This window comes from Neoarius graeffei, chromosome 24 (genome assembly GCF_027579695.1).
Source record: "Neoarius graeffei isolate fNeoGra1 chromosome 24, fNeoGra1.pri, whole genome shotgun sequence".
Lineage (NCBI taxonomy): Eukaryota > Metazoa > Chordata > Actinopteri > Siluriformes > Ariidae > Neoarius > Neoarius graeffei.
In genome coordinates, this window is record NC_083592.1 from 50,230,455 (window position 1) to 50,249,793 (window position 19,339).

Below are 19,339 nucleotides of genomic sequence, written 5' to 3' on the forward strand. Positions count from 1 at the left end.
ATCCTATGTGTATGACGTCACTCTACCCAATGGAGAATGAGCGTTGAATATGGGTTACGATATTGCATGGTTGTCAAGACAACATGACGTCACACGTCAGAGACGTAAAACTTCCGCGCTAGCGAGCGACTGTGACAATTTGTAAACAAATATGGCCGCCAGGTTTGCTTCATTAAATACGACAGATTTTGAGAGAATTTTGAAAGAGAAAGATACGTTGAACACCTGAAAGGAATGTGTATGTATTACAGTATCTCATCTCATCTCATTATCTCTAGCCGCTTTATCCTTCTACAGGGTCACAGGCAAGCTGGAGCCTATCCCAGCTGACTACGGGCGAAAGGCGGGGTACACCCTGGACAAGTCGCCAGGTCATCACAGGGCTGACACATAGACACAGACAACCATTCACACTCACATTCACACCTACGGTCAATTTAGAGTCACCAGTTAACCTAACCTGCATGTCTTTGGACTGTGGGGGAAACCGGAGCACCCGGAGGAAACCCACGCGGACACGGGGAGAACACATACCACAGAATATACCACAGAAAGGCCCTCGCTGGCCCCGGGGCTCGAACCCAGGACCTTCTTGCTGTGAGGCGACAGCGCTAACCACTACACCACCGTGCTGCCCCTGTATTACAGTATAATAATAATAATAATAATAATATTGACTGGCTTTTTTCGTGATATATCAGATATATTCCATTCAGCTACTCATCTTCGACTCATTCAGTATCATGCTAGCTGAATGGCATATATTTGATATACCACTCAACACCAGCCAGTATTTAACAGTTATTCCACGAAATTGAGTTGTACATGAGCTGATAGCCGACGAGGCGTGTAGCACTGAGTAGGCTATAAGGCATGCACGACAAGATTGAGTGGAATAACTGTTTTATTCTATTCATATTCACTGAATTTTGAGAAACAGAGCATTTTTATTTTTATTTTTTGCAAATTCGATAAATAAAAACTTTATACAAAACGTCCGACAAAATCATTTCCGCTTAGAATGTAAACAAACCGACGAAATGACAGGAGCAATTTGTGAAAAATGCTATAATAATAATAATTCTTGAAGGGATTACTGCACTTTAGCGGATGCTAAAATACGTGAAAAGTCACGCTAACCCTAAACCTCAAACAACCAATCCCAAAGCACAGACAGACACCATTTTTGATGACTTCGACATATAATAGAACAAGATAAGCTTTTCTTTATTTATTATTCATAATATGGGGGCTGTTGCCCTTGAACCCCCTCTTAAATTTGCTCAAATGTAAACAATATGGCGGAATTGCGCCCGCTAAAGTGCAAACTATCCTTCTCGAAAAATTTAAAAGATACATTCTTAAATGTTCATCAGATACTTTGAGTCCATATTTTGTTGCCTTTTATTTTTGTATTTTTTAGGGTTTTGTTTTCGAGTAGAGTTTTTATTTCATCCTCAGTTGATTCAGCAACATGCTCTGCCATTTTATCTTTTTCTACTCATGGTATATGAACTGATATCCTAGTAGTAGAGTATCCAATCAGAGCGTGCGATTGCTCATATCCAGTGAATGTGGATGGAATAATATTTAAATATCAGACCTTGGTTTGATATTTTCCCGTAAAGACCTTGCACTTAGTTAATAAGTAGTTTTTCTCTTAGCCTACTATGTACTATCAAACCTTATAATAAGATAAGATAAGATAAGATAAGATAAGATAAGATAAGATAAGATAAGATAAGATAAGATAAGATAAGATAGCCTTTTATTATCCCACAAGGGGAAATTTGCATTGTTACAGCAGCAAAATATATAAAGAGAAAAAGATAAGGCAGTGAAGGAGTCGTGCAAAAGTACTAAGTACACAAAAAGGATATATATATAAAAGAAATAAACTACAAAATTTAGAGATAAAAAATTAAGACATTTGCATAAATTAACAGGTTTGCAGATATATAGTTAACATAAGTGTATTACGAAGGTGGAATTGCACGTGCAAGTATTGCACAGGTATTATTACCAGTATTACCCAGGTAGTATTGCACAAGTAATTAGGTATATTGCACAAGATCCATTTTAACCATGTGTAGCTAGCAGTTCGCTGTAAAGTACTGATGCTGATAGTCAGTGCACACAGTATATAGGGGCGTAGCTAGGATTTTTCAAAGGGGGGGGGGGGTCACACACTGACTGGCAGCCTGAGTGCATTATGTAACAAAAAATAATTACCATTGCTAGTTTTAGGTAGCTTAGAAACCAGCTCTTCCATTATTGCCGTTTTTTCCACGTTTTCTTGATGTTGTGTTCTAGAAACGGCACTAAAACTTAGTTTCGAAGCCACAAAATGCAACTTTGATGGAAAAAAATATATAATAAATTGCTCACCTCTCTTCACGTTGAAAGAAGGAGGAAAGTTTCGCTTGTTTTGACATGGCGAATTATTAACACGAGGAAATACTCGTAATTTGCAACTAAAAAGACTGCAGCGACACTGGCAGCTTGAACATGCTTTCTAGTGCGATCGTGTTGCGCTTGCGCAGAACTGTGTCAGTCTTGCACACCTTGGCCCATGTACCTGAAGATGCGCCTCTGCGTGCACGCCTAACGAGCTCTGGCACACGCGCCGTTAACAAAAAACACCTGTCTTTAATCAATGAACTATGTTTGGGCTATTTAAGGACTGCGCCCATGCAAGGATGACGCGAAGTATTACGCCGCATCTAGTGTGCCTTACTGAGCCTTGTTTCCTCTCCCTGTTCTTGTTGACCTCCTGGTTTTTCGACTCCTGTTTCTCGTCCCTTGATCTTGTATAGTTTTGTCTCTGATATTCTGTCCGTGCCTCGATTGACCTCCTTGATTACGACTTTGCCTGCTGTTTGCCTGTTGTGTGTTTATGCTCATATCGCACTGTGTATTATTTAACATATCTGCACTTACATCCACCTCTCCCGCACACACTGGGTTTTCACGCCCAAACCACAGGAAGTCCATACAAGGTTATAGAAACCCTAATGAGGCTGAGGTGACAATCTAGTTAAAAAAAATAAGTTAGAAAAATTACAGTGGGTGCTTTTTTAATATTCTTATGCGGCTATTGAAAAAAATGTATGGTCCGACAAAGGAGGGGTCACGGGCGCCCCAGGACCCCCCCCTCTCCTCCGGCCCCTGGTATACGTTCAGAGGGGTCTCTATGGATGTAGAAGTGACGTGGACAGTATTGTGAGGAGTGACTGGTGCTGTGCTTGGTGAGGTGAGGTGCTGATTGTACAGTCTCACAGCAGTAGGGAGGAAGGAGCTGCTATATCTCTCCTTAACACACTGCAGATGGAGGAGCCGGTCAGTCAAGGAGCTGCCCAGTGCTGTAGTAGATAGGAGGTGTTTGCCATTAAGGATGACAACTTGGCCAACATCCTCCTCTCAAGTTGTAATTAACAGCATTAATGTGTTTAGAGATGTATGCTCAACAGGGCCGTAGCTAGGATTTTTCAAAGAGGGGGTCACACACTGACTGGCAGCCTGAGTACATACCCGCAGGTTTGTAAATGAAAAAATACATTGAATAAATTTGAGAAAATAACGCAGTCTTTGTGTCATTCTTTCATCTCATGTTGCGAGCTGTTGAGATGTCGGACAATGATTAAGCCAAATCAGCTTTATCCGGCAGTGTATGGATAGCGGCTCGACATCTTACCCTAGTCAACTGAAGCAGATCTCTCTATTCTTGTTGTCTTACTGCTCATCGGCCAAAATGTTTCTAAGTAAAAGGCATCGCGGATGACGAATGGCAAAGATGTCAATGATCTTGTCAATGTCGATCGCTCTGCCATAGTGTATTCTTCCATGATTTCTTGATGTTGTGTTCTAGAAACGCCGCACTAAAACTTAGCTTCGAAGCCACAAAATGCAACTTTGATGGAAAAAAGAGATAATAAATTGCTTCACGTCGAAAGAAGGAGGAAAGTTGCGCTTGTTTTGACATGGCGAATTATTAACACAAGAGGAAATACTTGTAATTTGCAACTAAAAAGACTGCAGCTACACTGGCAGCTTGACCATGCTTTCTAGTGCGATCGTGTTGCACTTGCACAGAACTGGGTTTTCGCGCCCAAACCACAGGAAGTCCATACAAGGTTATAGAAACCCTAATGAGGCTGAGGTGACAATCTAGTTAAAAAAAAGTTAGAAAAATTACAGTGGGTGCTTTTTTAATATTCTTATGCGGCTATTGAAAAAAATGTATGGTCCGACAAAGGAGGGGTCACGGGCACCCCAGGACACCCCCTCCCCTCCCTGCTAGGCCCCTGGTATACGTTCAGAGGGGTCTCTATGGATGTAGAAGTGATGTGGACAGTATTGTGAGGAGTGACTGGTGCTGTGCTTGGTGAGGTGAGGTGCCGGTTGTACCGTACAGTCTCACAGCAGTAGGGAGGAAGGAGCTGCTATACACTACCGTTCAAAAGTTTGGGGTCACCCAGACAATTTTGTGTTTTCCATGAAAAGTCACACCTTTATTTACCACCATAAGTTGTAAAATGAATAGAAAATATAGTCAAGACATTTTTCTGGCCATTTTGAGCATTTAATCGACCCCACAAATGTGATGCTCCAGAAACTCAATCTGCTCAAAGGAAGGTCAGTTTTATAGCTTCTCTAAAGAGCTCAACTGTTTTCAGCTGTGCTAACATGATTGTACAAGGGTTTTCTAATCATCCATTAGCCTTCTGAGGCAATGAGCAAACACATTGTACCATTAGAACACTGGAGTGATACCGTAGTTGCTGGAAATGGGCCTCTATACACCTATGTAGATATTGCACCAAAAAACAGACATTTGCAGCTAGAATAGTCATTTACCACATTAGCAATGTCTCTCATCTCATCTCATTATCTCTAGCCGCTTTATCCTGTTCTACAGGGTCGCAGGCAAGCTGGAGCCTATCCCAGCTGACTACGGGCGAAAGGCGGTGTACACCCTGGACAAGTCGCCAGGTCATCACAGGGCTGACACATAGACACAGACAACCATTCACACTCACATTCACACCTACGGTCAATTTAGAGTCACCAGTTAACCTAACCTGCATGTCTTTGGACTGTGGGGGAAACCGGAGCACCCGGAGGAAACCCACGCGGACACGGGGAGAACATGCAAACTCCACACAGAAAGGCCCTCGCCGGCCACGGGGCTCGAACCCGGACCTTTTTGCTGTGAGGCGACAGCGCTAACCACTACACCACCGTGCCGCCACATTAGCAATGTATAGAGTGTATTTCTGATTAGTTTAAAGTGATCTTCATTGAAAAGAACAGTGCTTTTCTTTCAAAAATAAGGACATTTCAAAGAGACCCCAAACTTTTGAACGGTAGTGTACTGTATCTCTCCTTAACACACCGCAGATGGAGGAGCCGGTCAGTCAAGGAGCTGTCCAGTGCTGTAGTAGATAGGAGGTGTTCGCCATTAAGGATGACAACTTGGCCAACATCCTCCTCTCAAGTTGTAATTAACAGCATTAATGTGTTTAGAGATGTATGCTCAAGACTATGAGAGGAAATCCAGACTATGAGCCTCTTATAGCTGTTTATGCGTTTAGAAAATGGGCTGAAGAGGTTGTTTGAGTTCAAACAGTGAGCTCACCGCCTTTGATGTGGCTCTCGCGAGATGTGCTGGTGTTCTCGCGGGAACTCGGTGCGGTCATCTCTCTCTCTCTCTCTCTCTCTGTCGCGCGCGCGCTGTTGCCGTCGCTGGTGGATGCTGGGGATTTGATTGACGGGGCAGCATGTTGGTGCGGTGGGGGAGCGCCGCCGGGATGCTACAGTCGAGGGGGAGGAATACCTGCATCCAGAACACACCAAAACACACACACCGCGCTTAGAGAGGCAGCACCAGAACCAACAGCAGAACCAGCACCAGCGCCTTCAATCTATTCCTTATTATTATTATTATTATTATTATTATTATAGAGAGAGATGGAAATGCCTCGGAGCGCACGATGGATGGTGACGGTCGCTGATGCTGATGACACCGCACTGAGGATCTGATCCCCCCCCACACACCTCTCCTCTCCTCTCCTCTCCTCTCTCCTCCTCTCCAACCCCCACTCTTATTTCTAGTGTTATTATGGTAGGCTGATGATCATGCAAACGGCGTCAGGAGACCCGAAACGGACAACCATGATGGAATCGCCTTACACGTAGAGCCTGCTCTGTTTATTTATTTTTATTTATTTTTATTTTTACATTTATTGATTTATAGCGCGCGCTCCGTCGCTGTGCATGTTTTTTTTTTAAAATTTATTTACTTATTAAAATTTCCATTTACCTGATTTTTTAGGCGTTTTTCTTCTATTGCCGCTTAGACTGAAAGTATCCCTGCTCTATCATCAGCATCCTCCTCTTCCTCCTCCTCCTCCTCCTCATCATCATCATCAACAACAACAAAAACAATAAACAAACAACAGCAACATGATGGATGAGGAAAAGATGACGAAAAGCGAGGAGGCTCACCTGAGTTTGCAGAAAGCCCTGCAGCAGTGCGAGCTGGTGCAGAACATGATCGACATCAGCATCTCCAGCCTGGAGGGGCTCAGGACCAAATGTGCCACATCCAACGACCTGACACAAAAAGAAATCCGTACGCTCGAGGTAACAGGCCGTCTATCATCATCATCATCATCATCATCATCATCATCATCACATCCACTTATCCCTTCACTCATCCCCCATCATGTAGATTCAGCATCCATTCAGGTTCCTACCTTCTCCCCTTCTCCCCTTCTCTTTATCACCACTGGACGCAATGTCCATTTTGCTTTATAGCATTTATTGCATCTGTGTGTGTGTGTGTGTGTGTGTGTGTGTGGGTAATAAATGAAGAAGCTGCAGTGAGGCGCATTCTGCAGGTGGTGCAAAAAAAAGAGAGAGAGAGAGAGTGAGAGAGAGAGAGAGATGTGCTTCAGTTTCCTCACTTGCTAACATGGACACCGATAAAGGCCTTGTGTTGATAACCATCTTGCATTTGTTTGTTTGTTTGTTGTTTATGGAAACTTCCATTTGCAAACTGAGGGGTTTAATGGCTAATTGCGTCATGTTAAGCTCCGAAATGTAAGCAAGAGAAGGCAAGGCGAGGAAAAACAAGGGACTCCCTCTGGCATTGACTGGAAGCAGGGATGCCCCACAGTGAGGGGAGGTGTTTTTGTTTTTTTGTTTGTTTGTTTTGTTGTTGTGTTAATTCTGCCACACTGTATGATACACCACTCATAATGTTGCACATGCTGACATCTTCAGAGCTGTTTATTATGTCCACACTATACTTTGTACAGTTATATACAGTACAGTACACTCAACTTTATCTTTGCATATGTTTTTTTGTCCATTTTGGGGCCCTGAGTGAGAACGTCCTCACTTTAGTTACTCACAATAACCGTATTGTTTTAAATGTAAGAACGAAGAGTTAGGAGAATATGTCCTACTTTGTACTCAATGTATTTTAATCTCGGAAAATATGGCCCAGTGATGTGTTAATCAGCTTACTGTAGCATGAAAACACTTGCGAATTAGCTGTTCGTATTAGCTAGCATAATTTTGACATGACTCGGGGAAACTAGCATGTGTTATGCTGCATTTGATTCACCTCGTAAATGCTAATTCGCACGTTTGAATCTTATTATTATCAATTCTGGTGAATTTGACATATGAAGTGAAAAAAAACCCCACAGGGAGATCATTTGTTAGCGTCAAGCTAGCCAGGAAACTGTGATGAGTGATGCGTACTGTATTTTCCTGTTCAAACAGCGAACTGTCTCATTAATGTTTTAGATTTAATTAGCAAATATCTGTCTAATATTGATACACTTAAAGCAAATACTTGTATATGCAGCGTAACTCATAAAACGCTATGTTTTGATGGTGATGCTGTGAGCAGCCATGTTGATGTTGGTTTCACGTCACTTTGTAGTTGTGGAAGAAACCCGTAGTTTACAAGTTGGTTGGCTTAAAAACGTACCTGCATCACTTTTAGTTGGTTCTTACATTGTTGACACCCCAAAATATTTCTTAACAGCACCCAAAAAATGACCGTTTGACCATTAGGCTACTAATGGTGTAAGGCTTGAACTCAGAACTAGTAGTAACCTGCTAGCAACTTAGTATGTATTAGCCAAACACTTCTTACTCCAGATACTAGCTAGCCACTAGCTTTTTCCATTTCATTATCAACAAGCAGAAGCAAGAAAGAAAAGGCTACATTCTGATTTTTGACAACATTAAAATGATTGGAATATACAACATTTATGAAATTACTTAACTAGCATTTTGGTGTGTGATAATTATCCAAGATGCTAACTGGCACTAACACTCTTCCTATACTTTAATATTATTAGTCTTGTAGCTGAAGCACAAAACTAAAAAAGTATAATTTGGACATCGAACAAATGTCTCACCAAATATGTCTTTGATGTTTCATCAGATATATTGACACAAATTATCTTTCAGAATTTTAGATTACCATCAAATAGTCAAGTCAAATTTCATTCGTTCTCAGATTTACAGTTAACTTATGTCTGTCTGTCAAATTTGCTAATCTTCTGAGAGGTATATCATTGTTGTACATCCGGACATTTACTCACACAGGAATCCCAATCAATGTTTTCTAGAGATTTTTGTGTTTTATGTTCATTTGTAACCCAAAGAAGTAAGTTCACCTCACTGTCAGTCCATATAAAATGTTCGGTCATTGTTTCATCAACCAGCCGCTAATTTACCTCAGAAAATCCGAGCTGTAATCTCAACTAGCTGCTAATTTACCTCAGAAAATCAGAGCTGTAATCTCAACTAGCTGCTAATTTACCTCAGAAAATCAGAGCTGTAATCTCATCAACTAGCCGCTAATTTACCTCAGAAAATTAGAGCTGTAATCTCACAAACTAGCCGCTAATTTACCTCAGAAAATCGGAGCTGTAATCTCATCAACTAGCCGCTAATTTACCTCAGAAAATCAGAGCTGTAATCTCATCAACTAGCCGCTAATTTACCTCAGAAAATCAGAGCTGTATTCTCATCGACTAGCCACTAATTTACCTCAGAAAATCTGTAATCTCATCAACTAGTCGCTAATTTACCTCAGAAAATGAGAGCTGTAATCTCATCAACCAGGTGCTAATTTGCCTCAGAAAATCAGAGCTGTAATCTCATCGACTAGCCGTTAATTTACCTCAGAAAATCAGAGCTGTAAGCTCATCAACTAGCCACTAATTTAACTCAGAAAATCAGAACTGTAAGCTCATCGACTAGCCGCTAATTTACCTCAGAAAATCAGAACTGTAATCTCATCGACCAGCCACTAATTTACCTCAGAAAATCAGAGCTGTAAACTCATCGACCAGCCACTAATTTACCTCAGAAAATCAGAGCTGTAAGCTCATCAACTAGCCACTAATTTAACTCATAAAATCAGAACTGTAAGCTCATCAACTAGCCACTTATTTACCTCAGAAAATTAGAACTGTAAGCTCATCAACTAGCCACTAATTTACCTCAGAAAATCAGAACTGTAAGCTCATCAACTAGCCACTTATTTACCTCAGAAAATCAGAGCTGTAAGCTCATCAACTAGCCACTTATTTACCTCAGAAAATCAGAACTGTAAGCTCATCAACTAGCCACTAATTTACCTCAGAAAATCAGAACTGTAAGCTCATCGACTAGCCACTAATTTACCTCAGAAAATCAGAGCTGTAAGCTCATCAACTAGCCACTTATTTACCTCAGAAAATCAGAACTGTAAGCTCATCAACTAGTCACTAATTTACCTCAGAAAATCAGAACTGTAAGCTCATCAATTAGCCACTAATTTAACTCAGAAAATCAGAGCTGTAAGCTCATCAACTAGCCGCTAATTTACCTCAGAAAATAAGAACTGTAATCTCATCAACTAGCCACTAATTTACTTCAGAAAATCAGAACTGTGAGCTCATCAACTAGCCGCTAATTTACCTCAGAAAATCAGAACTGTAATCTCATCAACTAGCCACTAATTTACTTTAGAAAATCAGAACGGTAATCTCATCGACTAGCCGCTAATTTACCTCAGAAAATCAGAACTGTAAACTCATCGACCAGCCACTAATTTACCTCAGAAAATCAGAACTGTAAGCTCATCGACTAGACACTAATTTACCTCAGAAAATCAGAGCTGTAAGCTCATCAACTAGCCACTAATTTACCTCAGAAAATCAGAGCTGTAAGCTCATCGACTAGCCACTAATTTACCTCAGAAAATCAGAACTGTAAGCTCATCAACTAGCCGCTAATTTACCTCAGAAAATCAGAACTGTAATCTCATCGACCAGCCACTAATTTACCTCAGAAAATCAGAGCTGTAAACTCATCGGCCAGCCACTAATTTACCTCAGAAAATCAGAACTGTAATCTCATCGACCAGCCGCTAATTTACCTCAGAAAATCAGAACTGTAATCTCATCAACCAGCCACTAATTTACCTCAGAAAATCAGAGCTGTAATCTCATCGACTAGCCGCTAATTTACCTCAGAAAATCAGAACTGTTATCTCATCAACTAGCCACTAATTTACCTCAGAAAATCAGAACTGTAATCTCATCAACTAGCCGCTAATTTACCTTAGAAAATCAGAACGGTAATCTCATCGACTAGCCGCTAATTTACCTCAGAAAATCAGAACTGTAAACTCATCGACCAGCCACTAATTTACCTCGGAAAATCAGAACTGTAAGCTCATCAACTAGCCGCTAATTTACCTCAGAAAATCAGAACTGTGAGCTCATCAACTAGCCGCTAATTTATCTCAGAAAATCAGAACTGTAATCTCATCAACTAGCCACTAATTTACCTCAGAAAATCAGAGCTGTAATCTCATCGACTAGCCACTAATTTACCTCGGAAAATCAGAGCTGTAATCTCATCAACTAGCCACTAATTTACCTCAGAAAATCAGAGCTGTAATCTCATCGACCAGCCACTAATTTACCTCGGAAAATCAGAACTGTAAGCTCATCAACTAGCCGCTAATTTACCTCAGAAAATCAGAACTGTGAGCTCATCAACTAGCCGCTAATTTATCTCAGAAAATCAGAACTGTAATCTCATCAACTAGCCACTAATTTACCTCAGAAAATCAGAGCTGTAATCTCATCGACTAGCCGCTAATTTACCTCAGAAAATCAGAACTGTAATCTCATCGACTAGCCGCTAATTTACCTCAGAAAATCAGAATTGTAAACTCATCGACCAGCCGCTAATTTACCTCAGAAAATCAGAACTGTAATCTCATCGACCAGCCACTAATTTACCTCAGAAAATCAGAACTGTAATCTCATCGACTAGCCGCTAATTTACCTCAGAAAATCAGAACTGTAATCTCATCGACTAGCCGCTAATTTACCTCAGAAAATCAGAACTGTAATCTCATCGACTAGCCGCTAATTTACCTCAGAAAATCAGAACTGTAATCTCATCGACTAGCCACTAATTTACCTCAGAAAATCAGAGCTGTAATCTCATCGACTAGCCGCTAATTTACCTCAGAAAATCAGAACTGTAATCTCATCGACCAGCTGCTAATTTACCTCAGAAAATCAGAACTGTGAGCTCATCAACTAGCCGCTAATTTATCTCAGAAAATCAGAACTGTAATCTCATCAACTAGCCACTAATTTACCTCAGAAAATCAGAGCTGTAATCTCATCGACTAGCCGCTAATTTACCTCAGAAAATCAGAACTGTAATCTCATCGACTAGCCGCTAATTTACCTCAGAAAATCAGAATTGTAAACTCATCGACCAGCCGCTAATTTACCTCAGAAAATCAGAACTGTAATCTCATCGACCAGCCACTAATTTACCTCAGAAAATCAGAACTGTAATCTCATCGACTAGCCGCTAATTTACCTCAGAAAATCAGAACTGTAATCTCATCGACTAGCCGCTAATTTACCTCAGAAAATCAGAACTGTAATCTCATCGACTAGCCGCTAATTTACCTCAGAAAATCAGAACTGTAATCTCATCGACTAGCCACTAATTTACCTCAGAAAATCAGAGCTGTAATCTCATCGACTAGCCGCTAATTTACCTCAGAAAATCAGAACTGTAATCTCATCGACCAGCTGCTAATTTACCTCAGAAAATTAGAACTGTAAACTCATCGACCAGCCGCTAATTTACCTCAGAAAATCAGAACTGTAATCTCATCGACCAGCCGCTAATTTACCTCAGAAAATCAGAACTGTAATCTCATCGACTAGCCGCTAATTTACCTCAGAAAATCAGAACTGTAATCTCATTGACTAGCCGCTAATTTACCTCAGAAAATCAGAACTGTAATCTCATCGACTAGCCACTAAATTACCTCAGAAAATCAGAGCTGTAATCTCATCGACTAACCGCTAATTTACCTCAGAAAATCAGAACTGTAATCTCATCAACTCGCCGCTAATTTACCTCAGAAAATCAGAGCTGTAAGCTCATCGACTAGCCACTAATTTACCTCAATTTACCTCAGAAAATCAGAACTGTAATCTCATCAACTCGCCGCTAATTTACCTCAGAAAATCAGAGCTGTAATCTCATTGACTAACCGCTAATTTACCTCAATTAACCTCAGAAAATCAGAACTGTAATCTCATCGACTAGCCGCTAATTTACCTCAGAAAATCAGAACTGTAATCTCATCGACTAGCCGCTAATTTACCTCAGAAAATCAGAACTGTAATCTCATCAACTAGCCGCTAATTTACCTCAGAAAATCAGAACTGTAATCTCATCGACTAGCCGCTAATTTACCTCAGAAAATCAGAACTGTAATCTCATCGACTAACCGCTAATTTACCTCAGAAAATCAGAGCTGTAATCTCATCGACTAGCCGCTAATTTACCTCAGAAAATCAGAACTGTAATCTCATCGACTAGCCGCTAATTTATCTCAGAAAATCAGAACTGTAATCTCATCGACTAGCCGCTAATTTACCTCAGAAAATCAGAACTGTAATCTCATCGACTAGCCGCTAATTTACCTCAGAAAATCAGAACTGTAATCTCATCGACTAGCCACTAAATTACCTCAGAAAATCAGAGCTGTAATCTCATCGACTAACCGCTAATTTACCTCAGAAAATCAGAACTGTAATCTCATCAACTCGCCGCTAATTTACCTCAGAAAATCAGAGCTGTAAGCTCATCAACTAGCCACTAATTTACCTCAGAATATCAGAACTGTAAGCTCATCAACTAGCCACTAATTTACCTCAGAAAATCAGAGCTGTAAGCTCATGAACTAGCCGCTAATTTACCTCAGAAAATCAGAGCTGTAATCTCATCAACTAGCCACTAATTTACCTCAGAAAATCAGAACTGTAATCTCATCGACTAGCCGCTAATTTACCTCAGAAAATCAGAACTGTAATCTCATCGACTAGCCACTAATTTACCTCAGAAAATCAGAACTGTAATCTCATCGACCAGCCACTAATTTACCTCAGAAAATCAGAACTGTAATCTCATCGACTAGCCGCTAATTTACCTCAGAAAATCAGAACTGTAATCTCATCGACTAGCCGCTAATTTACCTCAGAAAATCAGAACTGTAATCTCATCGACTAGCCGCTAAATTACCTCAGAAAATCAGAGCTGTAATCTCATCGACTAACTGCTAATTTACCTCAGAAAATCAGAGCTGTAAGTTCATCAGCTAGCCACTAATTTACCTCAGAAAATCAGAGCTGTAAACTCATCAACTAGCCACTAATTTACCTCAGAATATCAGAACTGTAAGCTCATCGACTAGCCGCTAATTTACCTCAGAAAATCAGAGCTGTAATCTCATCAACTAGCCACTAATTTACCTCAGAAAATCAGAGCTGTAATCTCATCAACTAGCCACTAATTTACCTCAGAAAATCAGAGCTGTAATCTCATCGACTAGCCGCTAATTTACCTCAGAAAATCAGAGCTGTAATCTCATCGACTAGCCGCTAATTTACCTCAGAAAATCAGAGCTGTAATCTCATCGACTAGCCGCTAATTTACCTCAGAAAATCAGAGCTGTAATCTCATCAACTAGCCACTAATTTACCTCAGAAAATCAGAGCTGTAATCTCATCGACTAGCCGCTAATTTACCTCAGAAAATCAGAGCTGTAAACTCATCAACTAGCCGCTAATTTACCTCAGAAAATCAGAACTGTAATCTCATCGACTAGCCACTAATTTACCTCAGAAAATCAGAGCTGTAATCTCATCGACTAGCCGCTAATTTACCTCAGAAAATCAGAGCTGTAAGCTCATCAACTAGCCGCTAATTTACCTCAGAAAATCAGAGCTGTAAGCTCATCAACTAGCCGCTAATTTACCTCAGAAAATCAGAGCTGTAATCTCATCAACTAGCCACTAATTTACCTCAGAAAATCAGAGCTGTAATCTCATCGACTAGCCGCTAATTTACCTCAGAAAATCAGAGCTGTAAGCTCATCAACTAGCCGCTAATTTACCTCAGAAAATCAGAACTGTAATCTCATCGACTAGCCACTAATTTACCTCAGAAAATCAGAGCTGTAATCTCATCGACTAGCCGCTAATTTACCTCAGAAAATCAGAGCTGTAAGCTCATCAACGAGCCGCTAATTTACCTCAGAAAATCAGAACTGTAATCTCATCGACTAGCCACTAATTTACTTCAGAAAATCAGAGCTGTAAACTCATCAACTAGCCGCTAATTTACCTCAGAAAATCAGAACTGTAATCTCATCGACTAGCCACTAATTTACCTCAGAAAATCAGAGCTGTAATCTCATCGACTAGCCGCTAATTTACCTCAGAAAATCAGAGCTGTAAGCTCATCAACGAGCCGCTAATTTACCTCAGAAAATCAGAACTGTAATCTCATCGACTAGCCACTAATTTACCTCAGAAAATCAGAGCTGTAAGCTCATCGACTAGCCGCTAATTTACCTCAGAAAATCAGAGCTGTAAGCTCATCAACGAGCCGCTAATTTACCTCAGAAAATCAGAGCTGTAATCTCATTGACTAGCCGCTAATTTACCTCAGAAAATCAGAGCTGTAAGCTCATCAACGAGCCGCTAATTTACCTCAGAAAATCAGAACTGTAATCTCATCGACTAACCGCTAATTTACCTCAGAAAATCAGAACGGTAATCTCATCGACTAGCCGCTAATTTACCTCAGAAAATCAGAACGGTAATCTCATCAACCAGCCACTAATTTACCTCAGAAAATCAGAACTGTAATCTCATCGACTAGCCGCTAATTTACCTCAGAAAATCAGAACTGTAAGCTCATCAACGAGCCGCTAATTTACCTCAGAAAATCAGAGCTGTAAGCTCATCAACTAGCCACTAATTTACCTCAGAATATCAGAACTGTAAGCTCATCAACTAGCCACTAATTTACCTCAGAAAATCAGAGCTGTAAGCTCATGAACTAGCCGCTAATTTACCTCAGAAAATCAGAGCTGTAATCTCATCAACTAGCCACTAATTTACCTCAGAAAATCAGAACTGTAATCTCATCGACCAGCCGCTAATTTACCTCAGAAAATCAGAACTGTAATCTCATCGACTAGCCGCTAATTTACCTCAGAAAATCAGAACTGTAATCTCATCGACTAGCCGCTAATTTACCTCAGAAAATCAGAACTGTAATCTCATCGACTAGCCACTAAATTACCTCAGAAAATCAGAGCTGTAATCTCATCGACTAACCGCTAATTTACCTCAGAAAATCAGAACTGTAATCTCATCAACTCGCCGCTAATTTACCTCAGAAAATCAGAGCTGTAAGCTCATCGACTAGCCACTAATTTACCTCAATTTACCTCAGAAAATCAGAACTGTAATCTCATCAACTCGCCGCTAATTTACCTCAGAAAATCAGAGCTGTAATCTCATCGACTAACCGCTAATTTACCTCAATTTACCTCAGAAAATCAGAACTGTAATCTCATCGACTAGCCGCTAATTTACCTCAGAAAATCAGAACTGTAATCTCATCGACTAGCCGCTAATTTACCTCAGAAAATCAGAACTGTAATCTCATCAACTAGCCGCTAATTTACCTCAGAAAATCAGAACTGTAATCTCATCGACTAGCCGCTAATTTACCTCAGAAAATCAGAACTGTAATCTCATCGACTAACCGCTAATTTACCTCAGAAAATCAGAGCTGTAATCTCATCGACTAGCCGCTAATTTACCTCAGAAAATCAGAACTGTAATCTCATCGACTAGCCGCTAATTTATCTCAGAAAATCAGAACTGTAATCTCATCGACTAGCCGCTAATTTACCTCAGAAAATCAGAACTGTAATCTCATCGACTAGCCGCTAATTTACCTCAGAAAATCAGAACTGTAATCTCATCGACTAGCCACTAAATTACCTCAGAAAATCAGAGCTGTAATCTCATCGACTAACCGCTAATTTACCTCAGAAAATCAGAACTGTAATCTCATCAACTCGCCGCTAATTTACCTCAGAAAATCAGAGCTGTAAGCTCATCAACTAGCCACTAATTTACCTCAGAATATCAGAACTGTAAGCTCATCAACTAGCCACTAATTTACCTCAGAAAATCAGAGCTGTAAGCTCATGAACTAGCCGCTAATTTACCTCAGAAAATCAGAGCTGTAATCTCATCAACTAGCCACTAATTTACCTCAGAAAATCAGAACTGTAATCTCATCGACTAGCCGCTAATTTACCTCAGAAAATCAGAACTGTAATCTCATCGACTAGCCACTAATTTACCTCAGAAAATCAGAACTGTAATCTCATCGACCAGCCACTAATTTACCTCAGAAAATCAGAACTGTAATCTCATCGACTAGCCGCTAATTTACCTCAGAAAATCAGAACTGTAATCTCATCGACTAGCCGCTAATTTACCTCAGAAAATCAGAACTGTAATCTCATCGACTAGCCGCTAAATTACCTCAGAAAATCAGAGCTGTAATCTCATCGACTAACTGCTAATTTACCTCAGAAAATCAGAGCTGTAAGTTCATCAACTAGCCACTAATTTACCTCAGAAAATCAGAGCTGTAAACTCATCAACTAGCCACTAATTTACCTCAGAATATCAGAACTGTAAGCTCATCAACTAGCCACTAATTTACCTCAGAAAATCAGAGCTGTAATCTCATCAACTAGCCACTAATTTACCTCAGAAAATCAGAGCTGTAATCTCATCGACTAGCCACTAATTTACCTCAGAAAATCAGAACTGTAATCTCATCGACTAGCCGCTAATTTACCTCAGAAAATCAGAACTGTAATCTCATCGACTAGCCGCTAAATTACCTCAGAAAATCAGAGCTGTAATCTCATCGACTAACTGCTAATTTACCTCAGAAAATCAGAGCTGTAAGTTCATCAACTAGCCACTAATTTACCTCAGAAAATCAGAGCTGTAAACTCATCAACTAGCCACTAATTTACCTCAGAATATCAGAACTGTAAGCTCATCGACTAGCCGCTAATTTACCTCAGAAAATCAGAGCTGTAATCTCATCAACTAGCCACTAATTTACCTCAGAAAATCAGAGCTGTAATCTCATCGACTAGCCACTAATTTACCTCAGAAAATCAGAGCTGTAATCTCATCGACTAGCCGCTAATTTACCTCAGAAAATCAGAGCTGTAATCTCATCGACTAGCCGCTAATTTACCTCAGAAAATCAGAGCTGTAATCTCATCGACTAGCCGCTAATTTACCTCAGAAAATCAGAGCTGTAATCTCATCGACTAGCCGCTAATTTACCTCAGAAAATCAGAGCTGTAATCTCATCAACTAGCCACTAATTTACCTCAGAAAATCAGAGCTGTAATCTCATCGACTAGCCGCTAATTTACCTCAGAAAATCAGAGCTGTAAACTCATCAACTAGCCACTAATTTACCTCAGAAAATCAGAACTGTAATCTCATCGACTAGCCACTAATTTACCTCAGAAAATCAGAGCTGTAATCTCATCGACTAGCCGCTAATTTACCTCAGAAAATCAGAGCTGTAATCTCATCGACTAGCCGCTAATTTACCTCAGAAAATCAGAGCTGTAATCTCATCGACTAGCCGCTAATTTACCTCAGAAAATCAGAGCTGTAATCTCATCGACTAGCCGCTAATTTACCTCAGAAAATCAGAGCTGTAATCTCATCAACTAGCCACTAATTTACCTCAGAAAATCAGAGCTGTAATCTCATCGACTAGCCGCTAATTTACCTCAGAAAATCAGAGCTGTAAACTCATCAACTAGCCACTAATTTACCTCAGAAAATCAGAACTGTAATCTCATCGACTAGCCACTAATTTACCTCAGAAAATCAGAGCTGTAAGCTCATCAACTAGCCGCTAATTTACCTCAGAAAATCAGAACTGTAATCTCATCGACTAGCCACTAATTTACCTCAGAAAATCAGAGCTGTAATCTCATCGACTAGCCGCTAATTTACCTCAGAAAATCAGAGCTGTAAGCTCATCAACGAGCCGCTAATTTACCTCAGAAAATCAGAACTGTAATCTCATCGACTAGCCACTAATTTACTTCAGAAAATCAGAGCTGTAATCTCATCGACTAGCCGCTAATTTACCTCAGAAAATCAGAGCTGTAAGCTCATCAACGAGACGCTAATTTACCTCAGAAAATCAGAGCTGTAATCTCATCGACCTGCCGCTAATTTACCTCAGAAAATCAGAACTGTAATCTCATCGACTAGCCGCTAATTTATCTCAGAAAATCAGAACTGTAATCTCATCGACTAGCCGCTAATTTACCTCAGAAAATCAGAACTGTAATCTCATCGACTAGCCGCTAATTTACCTCAGAAAATCAGAACTGTAATCTCATCAACTAGCCGCTAATTTACCTCAGAAAATCAGAACTGTAATCTCATCGACTAGCCGCTAATTTACCTCAGAAAATCAGAACTGTAATCTCATCGACTAACCGCTAATTTACCTCAGAAAATCAGAGCTGTAATCTCATCGACTAGCCGCTAATTTACCTCAGAAAATCAGAACTGTAATCTCATCGACTAGCCGCTAATTTATCTCAGAAAATCAGAACTGTAATCTCATCGACTAGCCGCTAATTTACCTCAGAAAATCAGAACTGTAATCTCATCGACTAGCCGCTAATTTACCTCAGAAAATCAGAACTGTAATCTCATCGACTAGCCACTAAATTACCTCAGAAAATCAGAGCTGTAATCTCATCGACTAACCGCTAATTTACCTCAGAAAATCAGAACTGTAATCTCATCAACTCGCCGCTAATTTACCTCAGAAAATCAGA

General features: G+C 40.2%; 1 protein-coding gene across 1 annotated transcript in view; it reads left to right on the plus strand.

The window, feature by feature from the left end:
* The first annotated feature begins 6,468 nt into the window (after window positions 1-6,468).
* The window catches only part of ksr2 (kinase suppressor of ras 2), a 273,796-nt gene continuing 260,925 nt past the window's right edge, over window positions 6,469-19,339 (plus strand). Inside the window, 1 exon segment of the mRNA XM_060907435.1 lies at window positions 6,469-6,645. Within this exon segment, the coding sequence (XP_060763418.1) occupies window positions 6,469-6,645 (177 nt within the window).